This window comes from Dipteris shenzhenensis, chromosome 1, assembly GCF_047967505.1.
Source record: "Dipteris shenzhenensis isolate YYH24624 ecotype China chromosome 1, Dip_SZ_1.0, whole genome shotgun sequence".
In the NCBI taxonomy this organism is placed as follows: domain Eukaryota; kingdom Viridiplantae; phylum Streptophyta; class Polypodiopsida; order Gleicheniales; family Dipteridaceae; genus Dipteris; species Dipteris shenzhenensis.
Genome location: NC_141596.1, coordinates 28,447,954 through 28,468,705, shown reverse-complemented (window position 1 = coordinate 28,468,705; position 20,752 = coordinate 28,447,954). Strand labels below are relative to the sequence as shown.

At 46.1% G+C, this 20,752-nt stretch overlaps 1 protein-coding gene across 3 annotated transcripts in view; it reads left to right on the top strand.

Annotated features, from left to right (window-relative positions):
• The first annotated feature begins 779 nt into the window (after positions 1 to 779).
• LOC147905653 (alpha/beta-Hydrolases superfamily protein) overlaps positions 780 to 20,752 on the top strand; it is a 42,745-nt gene continuing 22,772 nt past the window's right edge. For 2 of the 3 annotated variants that reach the window (XM_087381149.1, XM_087381158.1), the window contains exons 1-5: positions 780 to 1,040; positions 6,756 to 6,931; positions 16,964 to 17,100; positions 17,785 to 17,958; positions 18,060 to 18,290. In XM_087381149.1, coding sequence (XP_087237275.1) covers positions 6,763 to 6,931; positions 16,964 to 17,100; positions 17,785 to 17,958; positions 18,060 to 18,290 — 711 coding nt within the window. In that variant the 5' untranslated portion in view covers positions 780 to 1,040; positions 6,756 to 6,762. The remainder of the gene's footprint in view (positions 1,041 to 6,755; positions 6,932 to 16,963; positions 17,101 to 17,784; positions 17,959 to 18,059; positions 18,291 to 20,752) is intronic. The other variant, XM_087381154.1, reaches the window with a different exon arrangement.

Sequence of the window (20,752 nt, the reverse complement as noted above, 5' to 3'; positions counted from 1 at the left end):
GTAAAAGACATGCTATAAAGAGATCATAGCCTCTTTTATTGTGCTTTGCACACGGTCTTTCAATTAGCTAAGGAGGGATGGAAAAGGAATGGTTAGTTGAATGTTTTTAGGGGTTATTATTTAAAGCTTGCTTGTTGATAAGTCAGAGCGGAGATTTCAAGCCATGATCACATGGGGGGGGTGGGACTCCTACTCCTACTCCTACTTCCTCCCCTACTTAATGATTATATTTGGTTCTCAATCATTACAAGCTCTAAAAAAATGGATTTTATAGATGTGAGAAAACAAGGAAGACTCTTCAACCCAATCTAGTGTTGATTAAAACATGTAAATACACAAGGACACTCTTGTGCTTGGCATATTGAGGTAGCCTGACTTTTATTTCTGAGCTCATTTTTTGTGTGCATAGCAAGCTTATGCGCATTGTGAACGACAAAAATGAGTTGGCTTGTGTGAATTTGGCAAGGAGGCGGATGGACGTCCGCCGCTGTCTATGTGGTGCGGCGTGGCGAGCGGGTGGTGGTTGTGAAACCCCAAATTGGGTCCAGTTTCCACGCACCCTGGGTGTGTGGATCTGGGACGTGCAAGCCACCGGTGGGCAATCCAGCCCAGATGGAGGAATGAGGATGTGATTGGAGAGGGGCTTGGCAGATGAGTGTTGTGGGGGGGGTGGGGTGGAAAGAGGGCCGTGATGATGAGAGTGGTAGGCTGAAATGAAAAGTGATAAAATGGTGAATGTAGGAAGGGAAGAAGCAGCATTTATTTATTTATTTACAAATGGACTTTGGGACGACGGAAATTGGAATTGTAGCATCGTCGAACTTGAGTGATGCTGACTGCTAGATCGAAGTTCTACATGCATCTTCTGCACTACACCTCTTTCTTCTTCACTACAAAAGCTTCAGCCTTCGATGTAATCGCAACATTCGCAAACCATTCCATGCCCCCCTCCTCGCTTCTTCCCTTTCTTCTTCTCCTCCCCCTGCGGCCGCTCAGCACCACGTCCGGTAGTTTCAGCCCCTCGTCCCATTGCAATCCATGTGCGCGCTCGTTACTCTCTTGATCTCCTTACATTATTTTTTATGTCTCACTTGCAACTTGCGTTGTAACACTTCCGATTTCATTTTTCGTCTATGTTTCGTGATCTACTTCCGACCGTCCATGTTTCGTAGCCTCTGCTTAGAACTACTCGGAATGAGTGAAGTTTGCCATCGCGCTGTAATACTTGCTGGTTTTTCAAGGACTTCACGGAATACAGCTGCTTCGTAACTTGAAGTATATACCACAAGTTGTTTGTCTCATTTGTCAGTAGATGGTAATAAGCACAAAAAGAAGAGAGGGGATACTCGTGCCGGAATTCACATCAAGGCGTTCCCGTCGTCTTGCGAAACATCGACGGGAAATCAAATACGTGCCAATGCAGAATCATTGGGTACGCATATGCTAACGCTCTTTCACACACGGAAGGCCTTTTCCGGGACTTAACCAGTCCTATATGCCTCTAAGAGGGTGTTTGAGGCAGAAGAATGAAGTTCTTTATCACCTTGGAACAATGCGCTTTCAAGGTGCGACTCTGAGTGTAAGCGGAGCATTCAACGTCACTCCACGACCACCATCCAGTTTTCACGCTTCGTCCCAGATGGCAACACACTTTCCATTTCCCACAATTGTTTCACAAGGTCATCCTGACATTTAGGAAACTCGCCAAATCCGCCCGTCTTGTTCTTCCTGCTCATCTGCCTTCTGCTTCAACCTTCAACTCCTCTCATCCCTAACCTTCACGGTGGTAAGCACAGTTTGATGAACGGTACTTACGTTTGCACCTCAGACTCCCAACCCCTTTCACATCCTTGCTAAATTCTCCTTACCACACCGTCGTCCCATTGTCCTTTCCTGTGGAAAATCCTTCTTGATGTTGGAATTCCAAAAACCTTCCCCTTCCCATGCTCAGTCTATCTTAAGCGTAGGGTACTCTTCCTTTAGAATGACGCCCCTAGATAGCTGTATGCGAAGCATGGTTACACAAATTGTACCTGATCAATGTTGACGAGTTGATTCTTGGCATTTGGTGCCTGAGCTTTCTTGGGCACACCAAGTTTACCACTCTCTGCTGCAGATGTCAATGCCATGGTAGAGTTAACGTTTGAGTAGGTCAGTCCATGCCCATGTATAAGAGCCACTGTACAATGAAATCAATTCAACCTTCAAGTCAATTAAACAATTGGTCAAATTGGCATTTGACTAGTCAAGCAGCCAACAAAGTTGTGGAGCAGCAAGTAGAGCAAGATGCTTGCATGTTTGTTTGCTAATTAGGCACCCCTTGGGATCATATTAGCTCTGACACAAGCTAAGTGCCCTTCAGAGGTACCTCTATGGAGTTGACTTTGAAACTCTTATGCATATGTTATCTTCAGAGTTGATCTAGTCTTGTATATCTTGTACCTGCTTTTGCATTGTAGCATACAATATCTGCTGATAATGTATTTAATGCATTGAGTGTTGGGATAATGCCCTCATTGGTCGTAGATCGCTTTGATTTCTTCTTCTCATAAGCCGGGAGACAAGAAGATGAGTTACTAGAAGACTTGGGCTTGCTGAAATTCTTGCCCCCTTTACCACAATCTATGGCGAAGGCTTGGTTTGCATTGATGGAGGCTATCCTATTTGAGTGGCTCTGCTCTTCCCGCAAGAGCAAGGAAACAAGCTGATAGAAGTGGTTGGGGTTACCCATGGCCACTAACCTCAACATCTTAGCAAAACCCTGATATGAATTAGGTAGGCCATCCAATGTGGTGGATACCATCTGAGAATTTGGCACAATCTCATCAACATTTATGAGCTGCTTTCTAAAGTCCTTGACCTGTGTGAGATATGCATCCATGCTGTCCCCTTCTTTAATCTTCACACCGTCCATACGAATAGGCATCTTGGCCTCATTCCAAACCCGATATAGATTGGCCAAAGTGTTCCATGCAGCCTTGGCTGTCTTGCAAGACCGAATGTGAGGTATAACAACCCTCTTGCTAGACATTGCAAACAAGGCATGTGCTTGTGCATCTCTCTGATCCCAACACGTCTCCTCCGGGGTGGAAGGCACTATGGTGGCAGCAGTGTTAGATGAACCAATTTTGGCAATAGCAAGGATAGCACCACCCATAGTGGGTGTGGTGGCAGCAAATGCCTGTGCCGGAGAGACACATGTAGTCTTTGATCCAGGTACAATACCCTAGAAAGTCTTGGATACCAACAAGTGGGGCACCATGTACGACAACATGGGATAGTTGGTACCATCAAGCTTGTCTTCAATGCAAAGTATTCCAAGCAAGTCATTGTTGGTCATTGCAAAAAGAAAGTGCCCTGCAAATGTAAAGGCCTTAAGGCTATCATTGGCTATCGTTGCAATGAGTTGGCTGCCCAAATAACCGACTCCAAGCTGCAAATGTCAGACAAAAAATGACAGCAATGCCCAACAAATGTGAATGCCAAACGGGCTGCTCAAACACGCAGCAAAATGCACAAGTCTGTGCTGCAAGTTCTGCCTCCAAGTAGACGGGCTGCAAATCTGCAAATGTATGTCCATGAAAACTCTGGCCAACAAAGGCAAATGTCTGGTCAAATCTGCTTCAATGTACTTGTTGAAAATCAAGTCTCCAATGCACAAGGACCAATGCAAGGAAATGGTAGCATAAGCCCCAATTTCTTGCAAGTTGAACGTGAGAAATTCAGATACAAGGCCTTACCAAGCAATCTGAGAGCAAAAGACTGCAATTTTGGCAAAAGTCCAAATTTTGAAGAGGGCACTGTGCCACAAAAGAGCAAATCCAAGAAACCCCCCAAATATGACTGGAGCAGACAAACGTCACTGCAATGCGCGGCAGTTCCTCAAAATCCTGAGCCAATGTGAACCAAAGCCAGGCCAAATGCTATTGGAGATGGCTGGACAACTTTGAGCCAGTTCTACAAATCTGGAGAACTGCAATGAACAGCAAATACGCCGTACAAACAGTTGGCAGAGAATCTGTAGATTGTACGAATATCCGTATAGTTGTACGGACAAGTTGGGATAATCTCTCTGCAGGTCGAAGTGTTGTTGGAGGCTGCCGTGGCACTATTTGGCAGCTGTGCAAACTGAAAAGAGCAGATCGGACTTTAGACTGAGCAAGAAAATAGGTTTCGGGAGTGGCACCTGTGTGTTGCAGGACTGCGAATAGCTGTAAAACGACTTCCTGGCAGCTCAATGGAGCAACCAAAGAGGTTGCGTCTGAGCGTAAGGGCTCCAAAAGAGACAACTGCAAATGGCGGGCTGTTGGAGTTGCTGAAAGTCGAGTTTCTATATTGCTCTATATTGTTCGTCTCCATCCCCGGACTAATGCTTGAATGATACAAACTGAAGGCACTCCCACCCTTACTTTGCATATTGGGTCAGTTCTTGTCTTCACCTGTAGTGTTCAATTCCTTGAGAGGAAGGTGGGCTGAGCAATGAGCACAGGGGGAGACAGGTAGGAGCAAGAGATCCTGCTTTGATACCACTCTTGGATGTGGGGGGGAATGGAGGGAAGCTGGAATGCAAAGAAGAGAACAAGCCGAAGGAACTGAAGTGTTCTTGCAAATGGATAATGCGAAAGTACAAGAGATGGCCAATATAGGGCCCAAAGTCAACCAACGTCATCTTAGGAGTAAAAATGTCCCAATTGTACTACGTTTCCCAATAGGACTAAGTGTCCTAACTAGCCTACAAGGCCATACCAGGGCTAACTGCCAACATCTAATTGTGCTTTTCGCTTCATTGTAGAGACTACGAGGTGTGTGTGTGTTTTGAAGCAGATTTCTACATTTCTCTATTTCATTTGAGATTTGCATCTTCTCCATTGCACTGTGATTGTATTTGTGGGGCAGCCAAGTCTATTAGTTTGGGACTTGTCTTGCAAGTACCTAGTGACATAACGGTACTTCATTTGACATTGACAAGTTACCATGGCACCCAAATGCACACCGTGATTTGACGAGTCTCTGTCTGTAGGTAGTGATGCACATGAGGAGGCTGCTTAGTGTGTAACTGTGTGCCACAATGGGAGCACCCACAAGTGGCACGGGAATGCCTTCCCATCCCATATCACTTGCATTCACATGCACAGTTTTTGGAGGTGCTGTTCTCAATTCTTCAGGGCACTCTTGCAAATGGCACAACAACTTGGTTAGGGGACATCCTAGCAGATTGATCCTACATCAACCTGGTTGTTGTCACTGTCCTTCAGGATAAAGGAAGCAGCCTGTGCCTTAGTAAGGGGATCCTTCGGACAGCCATGATGCATTCTTTGCACCAATTGGTGATGGTAGATGCTAGACGCGACTTTGCTTTTAATCCTTACATGATTTTCCAGATGGAGCAGCCAATACCCCACTATAGGGATTACGTTGGCATTGTGGGCATGTCCTTTGCAACTCCGGATAACTTCATGCCAGACAATGGGCACCATCTGCCTTACAACTCTTTGTACCTTTCCAGAATTCTTGGTCACTTTAGTGCGTATCTTTCGCAAGGTGAGTCTTCCCATGAGCACTATTCATCTTTTATCCCCACCAGTTAGCATGCCTAGGGTTCACATCGTAATTCGCAGCAGTGGGGGAGAGGCCAATTCTCTTCCCAACCTTTCTTTTAGTTGGCAACTTCTTGATTATGATGCATTTGGTGGGACTACACAGCTAGCAATTCAGCCAGCAAGGGGCTTTCTAAGGACCCAAGATAAACTGGCGCTTGGTCTTTTATCACTTGGTAACTCATGGAGTGGTGGTGTTTTGGTACTAGTTTTCTTAATTTGCCCACTGTCTTAATGAGGTGGTCTTAGGCATTGTGCAGGGGTGATCAAGAAATAGATGATGATGCTATATTTATAATCTTGTGTCCTATAGTGTGCGGGGGCAGGATTAAATTTGTGCCCATCCATGGATATTACCTTTGCTTGTATTTGGTGAGGTATCTTTGCATTTTTATATTTTTGGCCCACACATGGATATTAGTTTCAATATGGAAAGTGCCACTAGTGCCGTTCTCCACAACCTCATATTTTAGGTGTGGGTTATAATCTAATATTAAAAGGAGACAAACAAGGATGCTCTCCATCTTATTAGCACCTTCCCTTGTATAATCCAATTTTGCAGTATATGCTTCCTTCCTTCAATCCTCTCCTCTATTTTCCCGTGCCTTCCTTTTCCTGCCCACCAACCCGTTTCCACCCTCCCTTACATATTCTCTATGATTTGTGATGGATGATGGTCACATGTGCACATACACGCATGCACGCCCATGCATGTGTGTGCATATGCGTAAATGTATATATAAATAGTATGTGTGTGTGTGTATGTATATGTACATACATATTGTTGCTGTCAAATCAATACGAGCATTTGGAGAATTGGTTAAGAACCAGAAGGATAATCGTTAAAAGGGTAGTAGAAATAAAGAAGGGAGGAACCAACCTTAAATTGTGTAGCAATGAGAGAGTTGTTGTCAATGACAGTGAGTGTTTTTAGTACACTCACTTGGATTTTCAAAACTCCTAACTGACTAGAAAATGAAGGCAGAAACATGTCTGCACGTTCCAAGGATTGTGTCTCTTGTAAGAAAAATTGATAGTATGAAGCTGTTGTCTGTAGAGCAGTTTTAGAGTGACTTGGCACCCTAGATTTTGAGCAAATGTAGTTCTTGGAGTGCTTAGCATTTAAATTTCATTGATCTGAGGTTGTTTATTGTGCAGAGGAGGGATGACAGAAAACACTGCACAAAGAGATGGGAACTCCAGGAGGACATGGGTTGGCGATTGGTATGCTGTGCCAGATTTATGGTTACGCGATCATCACATTTCTGTGCCACTAGACCATGCTTCAGTGAACTCAAATCATATATCTCTTTTTGTGAGGGAAGTGACTGCAAGTAAGCAGAATTTGTTCCCTTTTAGATTACATAATGGTATAGCTTATTATACCTGAACAGGAAAGTAGACAAATAGTTTTCTGATGATGGATTAATTTTGAAAGAGTTTCAGGAAGGAGAAAGACAGGAAATGTACGTGCTAAATGAATCTTTTATCTGTTGTAATGTCAAAAATGTCATCTTGGCAAGTAAGTTGTACCTTTTGGAGCAAAGTTATTTTTTGCTATTGTGATAGTAGTAGCAACAAATGAGGATAGGATATATTCTCTTACAATAAGTGCCGTAAAAGTGTGTCAGTGTTTTGTTGGAGAGGTCAGTATGACAAGACCTAACCACATACTAATAAGGCTAACGAAACTGGACTAGCCAGCTAAATGGAAGTCTATCAGACACCAACTTGTACCTTAATTGGGCAGGGGGGACACGAGGATGATGGTGATTCTTTATGTAGATGATTTGATCATTGGCCTCAAGAAGGAAAGTGGCACACTGCTGATCAAGATGTGCCAAGAACTCTTCTAGTGGTCCAAAACCACTACTGAATAGACAATGATGTGATCCACGGATCCCATAGTACATAGGGCACCTGATACAAAGTGATCCTTTGTCTCGGTCTCTTGCATGTACATAAAGTACAGATCTCTGTCTTTCACATTGGGGTGCCCTCTGCTGTCAGTTGTGCCATAAACTCAGCCCATTCAAGGATAGGCGTCTTCGTGTTTGTAACAATGGCCACCCCAGTAAAGCATCCTTTTGTACATGCAATGTAGCAAGAGCAAGCTTCTCTTGATCGGCCTTGTCTTTGATGGGTAGAGTACAGCTTGAAATGGCAGATCCAATTAAGGATTTATCTAGCCTCCCTTTCTCCATCATATTTAGGGAATTGACACTAGCGGATATAGTTGTAGTCAGGGAGTGGGTATTCCGAGATGCAGAGGCCCTTGCCATCCTTATTGGCACGACTGCGGACTCCGTCTTGGTCCTCCTCACATACATCTGGGGGACATGGTGTTTTCATTGTGGGCGATGCTGAATGATTATGTACGAGCTCAACAATGCAGCCAAGATCCTTGACTTGGAAATAGAATTCTACAACATGGAGTTTAACACTACGCATCTGGCAGTAGTCTATAATGAAAACCATCAAGCATATCCAAATATTCCTCCTTCTCACAGGCTCCCAACTGTGGATTTAACGTTTTCAGATTTGCTGCCCTCCTTTCAGACCTCTTATCAGCTCCCACCTTTCAGTCATCTTCTTTCATCCCTTTTATTAGCATCCTCTTCTTTTTTAGGTGCTCTGATTGTATCAACACCTCTTCTTTTTGAGGTGCTCTGGTTGGTTGTATCAAGAGTCAAGCCAAACAAGCCTACAGTTAGAGTTGTTGAGATTGACATCTCCAGGTGTTGTGTTCTGAGTGAGGGCCTTTGATGTGGGTGTGCCCGCCCAGTGAGAGAGGTCTCAGTCAGTCAGTATTCCGGCTCCTTCTTCGACCTCCACAGGACGCGCTCCTGCACAACACCAGCACCCACGTGTCAGGGCCGAAGCGGGGGACAGAGGGGGACAGACCAGGCCGACCAACCCTGGCCGACCAGCCCCTGGCCGACCAGTTCCTGGCCGACCAGCCCCTGGCCGACCAGCTGGTCAGCCCAATTGGCTGACCGACCAGCTGGTCGGTCTAGGCCAAGTAGACCGACCATCTACCCAGGCCTTCCCTATATAAGGGCCCTCCCCCTCCTCATTTCACTCACCCACTCAAGCAGCTCCTCAGGTCTTCTGTTACTGCCTGCTCCTGGCCGTCCCTACCTGAGCCCCTTAGCTGCCCTGTTGGCTGCCCACGCTCCCTCTGCAGATCCCTCATCCTTGCCTGCTGCTGCCCCTCAGTTCAGTCCTCTTTCCTCCTTCTTCTCAGCCCGGTTCTACACCTCATCTTCCAACTTCTCTCATTGCCTTGAAGTGCCCGCTTTGCTGAGATTCAGGACAGCAATACTCTGTCCTTCTACAGCCCCTCTTGTGCTCTTCCAGCAGGCTGTACCTCAGGTTCTATATTGCTGTTATTGAACAGTCTTTTACTCCTTTATGAGAATTGTATCCATGTTTTACGGCTCCATTGAGGGCAGATATACAGCAGCTATTTCAGGCCTACTGGTGTCTCTCATGTTCTTGTACCAGAATACTCTCTGATCTTGGAGCTCATGTATTGATGAAGTAGAAGGAGCTCGTCCTCGTCGGCAACTCTCTTTCCCGCTGACTACAGAGCTCTCTTCTTCCCCTATATATTTTTTTTGCTGCCTTCCTCTCGTTGGCAGCCCCGTTCCAGATTTCGATCTGCTCACCAACACCTATTCTCCTGGTCGGCTGTTCTCTTCAGCCCCTGGTTGCTGTCCACTCCCTGGTTCCAGTCATGGCTGCTGAAACAAAGGATTCTGCTCCGGATCTTCGCGTTCCCCCTATGTCCAGCTTCCTTCAAGAGTCTGACAAGCCTGTACGCATCCCCACTCTTCCTACATTTCCAGATGCTCGACAATTAGATGGGACCAACTATTCCCTTTGGAAAATTCAGATGGCATCCGTATTGGAATCTTATGATCTTGCCGAGTTTGTTGATCCCGGGATCCCTCGTCCGTCTCCTGAGGAGGATCCACATGCTTCTCTTATCTGGGACAAATTGAATGCTCGTGTGCGCTCGTTCATCTTTCTCAATTGTCAACCAGGGGTTCTCAATCATATCAAGCACCTTACTTCTGCACGTGCTATTTGGGAATTTCTTGATGGCATGTATCTTCGCGTCACTCCCATGAAACGTATCTCCTTGGAAGTTCAGCTTCGTCGCCTCGATCCGGCTACTTCCTCTTCCATACGGGACCACATCAATAAAATGCAGAGCATGCATCAGGACATCCTCCATGCAGGCAAGGCTATCTCCTCCGAAGATATGGCTATTACTCTCTTATCTCATGTTATTGCTGACAGTCGATACGCCGCATTCTATTCTTCTCTTATTACCTCTGGCCGCCTCAGCACCATCACTTGGGAGGAACTTGTCCCCATGATGATGGATTAGGAGGAACAGTTTATTAAATCCTCTGATGGCCCTTCTGAGGCTCTTGTGGCCCACCGTCCTAAACCTCGATCCAAGAATGCTCCGTCCTCTGCCGCTAGCCCGTCTTCTTGAGATCCCTCCAGTGACCGTCCTGCTCCCGAAGGCAATTGCAATCACTGTGGCACTCCCAGCCATTATTGGCGCAATTGTCCCTACCGCAAACACAAACGAGCCGACGCACCCATGGCCGCTGCGGCTGATGCTTGCCTTACCCCCACCCCTGCATTTGTTCACCTTGAGCTCTTGAATTCGGTACCCCTTCCTGCAGAAGAGTCATTGGCTCTCCATAGTTTCGATGCTCGTGAATGGATCGTTGATAGTGGGGCCTCTCGGCATATGACCCCCTCCTCCTCGCTGCTCCTGGATCTCACTCCTCATCCTGGTCGTGTCTGCATCGGCGACAAGCACTCTATTCCTGTTCATTCAGAGGGCTCTCTTGATATTATTCCTGATGGCAAAGGGGGTAAACACTCCTCTCGTGTTCTTTATGTTCCGTCTCTCGGCTTTCATCTTCTTTCGGTTCATCAGATTTGTCAAAACAATATGAAGGTCGAGTTTGAAGCGACCTCTGTTACCATCCGCGATCGTGCTACAGGACAGCCGGTTTGGACCGGCCATTCTACCAATGGTATCTACAAGCTTGTCGCCCTTCCCTCCCTTACAGGCACCTCCCTTGGCGACCTTTGGCACTATCGGTTTGGTCATCTACACATTGATGCTCTCCATCGTGCATTCCGTGACCAGCTTGTCCTCGGCCTCCGTAACGTCGGCACTCGCCAAGGTCTCTGTCCCTCTTGTATATTGGGCAAACAACATCGTGAGCCATTCGCCCGTCATGCCTCTCGCCGTGCCACCGTTCCACTTGGCCTTGTTTACCTCGACCTATGTGGCCCTATGCAGGTTATGTCACTGGGGGGAGCCTCGTACTACATGCTCCTTGTTGATGACTTCAGTCGCTATTCTTGGATCTATTTTCTTTCCCACAAGGATCTGGCTTTCAGTCGTTTCCAGACCTGGTTGGTCCTGGTCGAGAAAGAATCCAACCACTCGCTCAAAATTCTTCGTGCTGATAAGGGTGGTGAGTTCACCTCTCTCGAGTTTGATCGGTTCTTGAGTAGTCATGGTGTCAACGGGAATTTGCCAACACAGGTACACCTTCTGATAATGGCGTGGTTGAACGTAAACATCGTACCGGCGTTGAAATGGCTCGGACAATGCTGACTCACAGTCAGCTCCCTCAGTCCCTCTGGGCTGAGGCCATGATGACAGCGATCCATACTCTTAGCCGCTCTCCGACATCAGCGGTTCCAGGCATGACCCCTTATCAGGCTTACTATGGTTCTAAGCCCTATGTTTCTCATTTTCGAGTGTTTGGCTGTGATGCTTATGTTCATATTCCTAAATCTGATCATGGAAAGCTTGATCCTAAGTCCCACAAGCTCTTGTTTGTGGGCTACCGCCCGGATGAGCACCATCCGAACGATCCTTGCTCTTGCGGCCCACCATCAGTGGCCCATTTTTCAAATGGACGTCAAATCTGCGTTTTTGAATGGCGATCTTCAAGAAGAGGTATATGTGGATCAGCCACCCGGCTTCACTGATTCTCGTTCTCCTTCCATGGTCTGTCGCCTTCGCAAGGCCCTCTACGGTCTCAAGCAAGCTCCTAGGGCCTGGAATCAGCGTATTGATACCTTCTTCTGCCGCCAAGGGCTTCATCGCTCTGGTTGATCCCAATCTTTATCTCTTTCATGAAGGACAGCTTCATACCTTCATCATTCTTTATGTGGATGATCTGATTCTTACTGGGAGTCATACCAATCATATCCTTGCCATTAAAGTTGCTCTTCAGACTGAATTTGAGATGACGGATATGGGCCTCCTCCATTTTTTCTTGGGTCTCGAGATTTGGCAGACCAAGAGGGGGTATTTTGTCTCTCAGCAGCGCTATGTTCACGAGCTCTTCGAAACTTTCCACATGGCTGACTGTCGGCCCATCACTTCTCCCATGGATCCCAACTCTAAACTCTCTGCTTCTGGGTCCACTGCTTATCCTGATGCCTCCCTCTACCGCCAGCTTGTTGGTTCTCTTATCTGGCTACTTAACACTCGGCTGGATCTCGGCTTCTCTGTCGGCACCCTCAGTACCTTTATGCAAACTCCTTCACTTTCTCATTGGCAGGCTGCTCGACGTCTCCTCCGCTATCTTCAAGGGACCTCTACTTTCGGGCTCCTATACACTGCCGGTGGCTCCTCTCCTTCCCCGCTCACTCTCCGAGGTTGGAGTGACTCTGATTGGGCTGGCGACCCCGATTCTCGCCGCTCTACCATGGGCTATGTTTTCTCCTTTGGCTTTGCGGCTATCTCTTGGTCCAGTAAACGACAACCCACGGTCGCCCTATCCTCCACCGAGGCTGAGTATCGTGCGATGTGTAGTGCCACCTGTGAGGCTGTGTGGCTTCGGCGCCTTCTTCTCGATTGTGGTTTTCAGCAACACGCTCCTACCACACTTTTTTGTGACAATCAAAGCTGTATCGCCCTTGCTCGCAATCCGGTTTTCCATGCTCGGACAAAGCACATCGAAATTCAGTACCACTACACTCGGGAGAAGGTTCTTGACGGTACCATTTTGCTCCTCTTTAGCACCACTACCGACAACGTCGCCGACATTTTCACCAAACCCGTTTCCTCTCCCCTTCTCCAGTGTCATGCCAACTCTCTGGGTCTTGTGCCACACCCTGGAGCTGAGAGGGGGTGTTGAGATTGACATCTCCAGGTGTTGTGTTCTGAGTGAGGGCCTTTGATGTGGGTGTGCCCGCCGAGTGAGAGAGGTCTCAGTCAGTCAGTATTCCGGCTCCTTCTTCGACCTCCACAGGACGCGCTCCTGCACAACACCAGCACCCACGCGTCAGGGCCGAAGCGGGGGACAGACCAGGCCGACCAACCCTGGCCGACCAGCCCCTGGCCGACCAGTTCCTGGCCGACCAGCCCCTGGCCGACCAGCTGGTCGGTCTAGGCCAACTAGACCGACCATCTACCCAGGCCTTCCCTATATAAGGGCCCTCCCCCTCCTCATTTCACTCACCCACTCAAGCAGCTCCTCAGGTCTTCTGTTACTGCCTGCTCCTGGCCGTCCCTACCTGAGCCCCTTAGCTGCCCTGTTGGCTGCCCACGCTCCCTCTGCAGATCCCTCATCCTTGCCTGCTGCTGCCCCTCAGTTCAGTCCTCTTTCCTCCTTCTTCTCAGCCCGGTTCTACACCTCATCTTCCAACTTCTCTCATTGCCTTGAAGTGCCCGCTTTGCTGAGATTCAGGACAGCAATACTCTGTCCTTCTACAGCCCCTCTTGTGCTCTTCCAGCAGGCTGTACCTCAGGTTCTATATTGCTGTTATTGAACAGTCTTTTACTCCTTTATGAGAGTTGTATCCATGTTTTACGGCTCCATTGAGGGCAGATATACAGCAGCTATTTCAGGCCTACTGGTGTCTCTCATGTTCTTGTTATATTCGCTTTCCGCTCTATATGTTTTCAAGAGTTTCCGCCTCCTGTGAACTGGACTCCCTCGAAATGGATTCATAGCTATCATATTCTGACGAGGAAGTATTTTCAATTTCTTCCTCCTTCAAAATTTCCTTTCGACCATCCTTCAAATTATGCTTCACCGTCTTCGTACCATCCTGCACCTATGTGATGCAGCCAAGGACTTCCTAGGATAATTGGGTATGCATCTCTGTCAGGGTTAGTTGGGAGCACTAGAAGGTACATATGGCTGTGACGTCACATACATCTATCTTGATTGTAGTGATTGCACCTAAGGACTTAGTCTAGCAACTCTATCTTGTATATAGACGGAGCATCACTTTTCAACCCCACTTCATGCATGGTTTGCTCACTTATAACATTAATTGCAGCCCCTCCTCCACATACACATTTTTAACAAGCATAGCATTAATCAAGGCAGACACCACTGGGATCTTATCATTTAGATCGATCCTCACATCCTTTGCCTTCATCATAGTCTTTTTCCTTTTGAACCTCCGTGAACTGGCTGCTTTTACAAATTACCACCTCAAGGTAGGGCTGATTGCAATTAGTTGAGGTATGGTTATATTTGCCTCCACATCAAGAAGACCAGCCATAAGATCATATTCTCTCACCCCTTGACCCAATGGGAAATCTACCAAACCGATCTTCCTCCTGGATGACTTCTTCTTCTTATTCCTTCTCTCATATACCTTTCCTCCGTGAGCATCCTCGGATTTAGTACTTACCCCTTCCTCATGCCTCCGCTTTCCAACATAAACTTTCCGTTGGGATTGTAGAGGTGACCTCCCCATCTGTGAGCCCCCAAATGAGGAGTGCATGTGGGGGGGGGGGGGGGGCATAGGACAATATAATTAGGTTTGGGGCTGCCACATGGGCACCAAACAGGCTGCCATGTGGGAGCACAAGGAGACAGATTCCTGGCAAAGGAAAGCCACCATGGACTTTTTGGTCGAAGGGGCTCTGTCTTTCCTTCACCCTTGCTTTTGATGACATAAGAATATGGTCTTGCGCTGAAAATATAACTCTCTTACATTAATGGGGCGATGAGCTTGGAGGCTTGAGGTCACAGGAGAGAGGAAATCTTGGAATTTCAGCATGGAGACTGTGGTTAGGGGGAGAGATGGTGGTTGAGGAGAAGGTATACATATGAGTGTGAGAAGGAAGGGATTCAAGGTAGAGGTCATGCTTTGAGATAAGCTGATCGAAGGCATATTTTAAAAATTGCTTTTATAGAGGTTTTAGGAAGGTATCGACAAGAATGTTTTGAGCCTGATAGAAGAATGAAGAGCCTGATGCAAGATGAAAAACGGTTGACAATAGCAAATTGGAGCAAGGGGATGGGCTTGTAGACAGAGTTGACAAGGACTTCCTGAAAAGAGAGCATTTAAGTAAGTGATGAATTCGAAACAGGATGTTTGGAACTTGGATGTCTAGCAACGTGTATGTCACTTGGTGGGTGCCTCATAAATTGTGCTGATAATACTGATGCCAAGAATTTGTGAGTCATCTCGTTCGGAGGTGTGTGAGATTGACGAAACAGTCCAGGTAGATTTTCGACGGGTGCATTGCAGTTCAGCGTGACGTTGAAGGCATCTTTGTGGGTTTTGATTTAGCTTTGTATGTAGTTTTATTAAGGCATGGGAGTTGTGGCAGGTGCTCCCTCTATAGTGGATAACGCAGCTACTATGCCAGGCTTGAGTGGGAGCCAGATAGAAGAGCACTCGGAAAAAATGATGGCTGAGTTTAAGGAACTCAAAGTGCATTTGGTGCAGGCTCCACTAGTTAGGATGCCCATGAACCAAGGGTCCCATGGGATCAAGCAAATATCATTTGCTTTGAATACGATGGAAAGGGGTATGTGAAGTATGACTGTGCATGGTTGATTGGGAAGAAAGAGCATGATAGGCGTGTGTCTTTGGAGTTGGAGGTACGTTGGGAACCGTGGGCATGAGAAAGGGATGAACACTGGATCTGACGATGCACATGGGGGGAAGGTGTGTGAAAGAAGAAAAAGAAGTCTCCAAGTGGAAAATTGGTTTGGCAGACTTCCCTTCAGACAGGGCGTGAGAGATCACGATCTTATGGCTAATCTGCATGATGTGAAGGCAAATATATACATACCTACTCATCGCAGTCAGCCCTGCCCTGAGGAAGCAATTTTGCAAAAGCAGCCAGTTCACGGAAGTCCAAAAGGAAGAAAGGAGTGGTGGAGGCCTGTTATGAGGATATTTGTGGGGGCCACTTTGCACATGAAAAGGCTTCTAGGAAGGTGTTGGCAGCGGGGTATTTTTGGCCAAGTACGCATAAGGATGTTCAGGAATGGTGCACCGCATGCCATATGTGTCAGACTTTCAGGAGTAGAGAGCTGAAAAGGGGCCCACTGCACCCCATCCTTGCTTTAGGCCCTTTTGAGAAATGGGGGCTGGATTTATGTGCCTCTGCTGAGCTCCCACCGTGGAAAGTATTATGTTATTGTACCAGGACTTTGTTACTAGATGGGCTGATCTAAGGCAGTGGCAGGCTGCAGCACCTGGACGGTGGCCAATTTCTTAAAGGAGAACATCTCTTCATGGTTTGGATGCCCACTTGAGATCATGAAGCCACATTCAGAGCAGGCCGGGGGAGAATATGCTACACTAAATTTTAGTTTCTGTAAGAGGATGCTTTTGAACAGGTAGTTTTAACCCCTCTTCTATATGGAGTCCAGAGGAAGAGGGAGAACCTTGTGTGCTTCAGTGTGTGATCAAAATCTTGGAAATGAGATGAGTTTGGGGGGGGAGCTATGAGTGATACTGAGGCATTTCCATGTGTTTTTCTTTGCAACTTTGTCTGGAATTCGCCCCATTTGTAATCCTATACATTGAAATCTCTGTTTCACATTTTAGGGGAAACCATTTTGAGGGGAAAGGAAAGGAACAAACGTGACATTATTCACTGCCAAGTTCTTGGGAAGGTGTGCACTCTATGCATAGGCCTTTTAATGTCTGAATTACCTACTATTTTTCTGCTTCCAATTGCGGCTCATTCAAGCTGTCTACATTTCCACCTTTGAAGTTTAAGTTTTGCAGATATTTTGATTTTATTGCTGATAAGTCTTGAAGTTTGGAGTTGTTGTTTAAGTCTTTTTGCTTTAGAAATTTTGAGCCTGAGGTTTCTTTGCACAATAAAAAATATTGGAATTATGAATGGAGTATTTAAATCTTTTTTTTTGGGTATTTTATTATATTTTTACTTGTTCTGTAAAAAAAATTAGTTGTAAGATTGGATATAGTCTAGTGTTATGAAGGCATATTTATGTATTTTAACTTGTTGCTCTTGGTTGTCCCCTCTATATTGAGGAAACAATTGGGATTTCTAACTTCTGTTTCTGTTACTGGAAGAAAAGCTGGAAAGAAGGAGCAGCGAATGCCATATCTACTATTCTTGCAGGGAGGACCCGGCTTTGAAAGTCCTCGTCCCTTAGAAGCAGGAGGGTGGCTAAAGAAAGTTTGTGAGGAATTTCGTGTGATTCTTTTAGACCAGGCATCAGCCTTTCCTCTATTCCAGTTTGCAATTAAATGCACAAATAATGGAAGGATAATATAATTGCCCATACATACATACATACGTACGTACATACACACATACTTTTTTTGGGGGGTGAAACCCATGTAGCTTTATATTACAAAAAGCAGCCCCATAAGAGGAGACATGCAAATACAATCTCAGAATGTCTCATAAGAAGATAAGAAAATCTATCTGGCAAACAGATAGGCAATCATAAAAAGATTGCCAAAGTGACATCAGGAAATAGTGAAATATGGAAAATGTGTGATTTCTGTGTTTCCACATAGTCCAGACTGCCCAATATCAAACCCAGACGAAAAGAAGGTCAAACTCACACACGCGCGTGCACACACACTGAGCACTCTGGCCTCTGTGGAAAGACAGGAACCACTGAATCTTTCAAGAGCCTGCTTCTTCCATCTTCTACGATTTCCAGATGTCACTCTATGGCCTGTCTGTTCGTCAGATAGATTACACTGTCTATCGTCAGATAGATTACACTGTCTACTTGTCTTGCAACGAGATTTTCTGATCTTGTATTTGCTGATCTCCACTTGGGACAGCCTCTTGTAATATAACAATACATGGATTTCTATTTAAAAAAAAGTGTGTAAACGCTTTTTAATTGGGGATCACTCAGCTAGAAAATGTGAATTGCAGCGTGGCACAGGCCTGTCAACACCGTTAACAGCTTCTTCTTTAAGTCAAATCACATCTGTCCAGCAACAAGTAGACTATCTGCAGCACTTTCGAGCGGACAGCATTGTCAAGGATGCTGAGTATGTGAGAACCTGTTTGGTTCCTGATGGAGAACCCTGGACTGTGCTCGGTCAGGTACGTCAGTGAGTCCCACCTTCCAACATGTTGCAGATACCTTCCAATCACAGAATTTCAAATTTATGGCTGAAAATATGAAATGATGTTTGTCTTTGCAGAGCTATGGTGGATTCTGTGCAGTCACATACCTCAGTTTTGCTCCAAGTGGCTTGAAGCAGGTGTTGCTTACTGGTGGTCTTCCACCTGTGAATTCAGGGTGTACAGCAGAGCTTGTTTACCGTGCATGCTTCAAACGTGTACTGCAACAAAATAAAAAGTTCTACAGCCGTTTTCCAGAGACTGTGAAGATTGTCCAAGAAGTTGTACTTTATCTTCACCAGGCTGGAGGGGTCTCTCTCTCTCTCTCTCTCTCTCTCTCTCTCTCTCTCTCTCTCCCTTGCATGTGCATGCACACACAATATTATATATGTATGTAGACGCACGCATCCCAAGTAGACGTGAATTAACAATCCCAGTTGGTTGCTTGTAACAGTTGGCTTCCTTTGGCATTGATGATCATAAGCTTGGTTTAACCAAGGTTGGCCTTTTTATGCTGGCTGTTATAAAACTTCTGTAGTGCTGGTAGATAGATGTATGTATAGGCCCTCTGTTGTATCTGAAATCAACACTGTCATTTGCATAAGGCAAAAAGTCTATGCTAGTGATGGTCCCTCTCCTCTTACAGTACTTGTTGATAATCAAGGTTTATGGAATTGCACTAGAAATACACATTAGCATGCAGAGCGGATAAATAGGTTCAGGCAAGCTTTGGCCATGACCATTCCATTTTGAATCAAAATTTCACACTCAAAGCCCTTATCAACAAGTTAAGACACTAATAACATAGAGTATATTGCTACTTTGTAGACTTATCTAGGGCCTTCAATCAATCCCACACACTCACCTCATCTCAAGACTCTGACCTCTTGGCTTCGCAAATGGCATCATCTAGCTTAGTTATGGCTTTATACAAGCAAGTTAAATGCAAAGTGTGTCCCACACAAGGTATGTTTTGTTGGGTGCAGGAAGCAATGGAACGAGAGTGGAGTGCAGGAAGCAAACAACAAGCTGGAGCAAAACGTAGTACTGCTCAAATGGATAAGAGGAAAACACAAAGGGTGGCCTATATGGCCCCTAAGTCAACCATATGGTTGACTAGAGAAGTCAACTCATAGAGTTGACCTGACCTGCAGGGTTCATACCAAGGCTAAGTGCTAACAAACCCCTCTCCATGGTATGGCTGAAGTATCTTGGAAATATCTCAAGAATACCTAGAAACTACATCATGGTTGCACATATTCGTCCTAGAGCGATATAGCAACCTATGATATGTATAGAGTGATCCCTCACGTAACAAAAGGAGCCAAGTGTAAAGCATGTCGAAATGCCTCAAACTTGGGCCGTGGTAAAGCTTTCGTGAAAAGATCTTCCAAGTTGTCCTCGCTGGGAACATAGGACAACTGGATGTCTCCACGAGATAGTCGCTCTCGAACATAGTGATAGGACTTCAATGTGTGCACATGAAACATTGGGTTTCTAGCAACCGTCAAAGCACTCTGGGTGTCGATGTAGGTCGGGCTGAATGATATCAAGATCTGCAAGTAACTTGCGAAGCCAAATGCACTCGACTATAGCTGTGAAAGCTGCTCTGTCCTCAGCCTCACAATTGGATGTGGCAATTGTAGGCTGCTTCTTGCTGAACCAAGAGATGCATGAAGCTCCAAGCATAAATCAGTTGCCGCTGTGTGACACCCTAGTGTCGTAACATCCTGCCCAGTTGCTGTCCGTGAATGCATGCAAAACAAGTGGGGCCTCTGAACCATAGAGTAAACCCAAATGCTGCGTGGCCTTCAAGTATCGAAAGACCCACCCGCTTCACTGCTTGCCAATGCTGCGTACTAGGCTTGTACATGTACCCGTTGAGATGGGAGATGGCATACTGAAGATCAAGCTAGGTATGACAAAGGTATACGAGGCAAGCAACAGCCTACTGATAAAGGGATGCATCAAATGGCGGACTTCCGTCCTCGGAGGAGAAACGAAAGCGAGGCTCCAATGGAGTAGAAACTGGCTTGCAATCCTTAAACTGGAAGCGATCAAGGAGCTGTCCAATATACTTGGACTAACTCATCTTTATACCTACACCCCTCAACATATGCAAACTGTATGCCCAAATAATAGGGCAACCGGCCCATATCTGTCATGGCAAAAGACTGCTGTAAATCAGCCTTGAAATCTGCAATTTGTTCCTTATTTGGCCCAGCATTAAGCATGTCATCCACATATAAAATCAGAATTAAAAATTCTGATGCACTCTTTTAGACATAAAGAGTGGCCTCGGTTTGGGCTATTCTGAAAGCCACGGACTATCAAAAATGCATGTATCTTTGCATACCATGCCCGGGGTGCGTGCTTCAAGCTATAGAGGATTTTTCTGAGCCGGCAAACCATATTTTCAGAACCTAATTGTTCAAAACCAGGTGGCTGAGTGACATAGACCTCTTCCTGAAGATCACCATGAAGGAAGGCAGTCTTGATGTCCAGCTAATGAACCTCCCAATGCCGATGAGATGCCATAGCAATAACACACCTGATAGTAGTAATGCGTGAGGTGGGAGAAAAGGTCTCCTCAAAGTCAATGCCGTGCTACTGTGCATATTCCTTTGCAACCAAGCGGGCTTTGAGGCGGTCAACACTGCCATCAGCTTTCCTTTTCACCTTGTAGACCCACTTTGTGCCAATGATACGCTTGCCTGCTGACAAGTCACACAACTCCCAAGTGTTGGTTGCATGAATGGATTCAAGCTCAGCC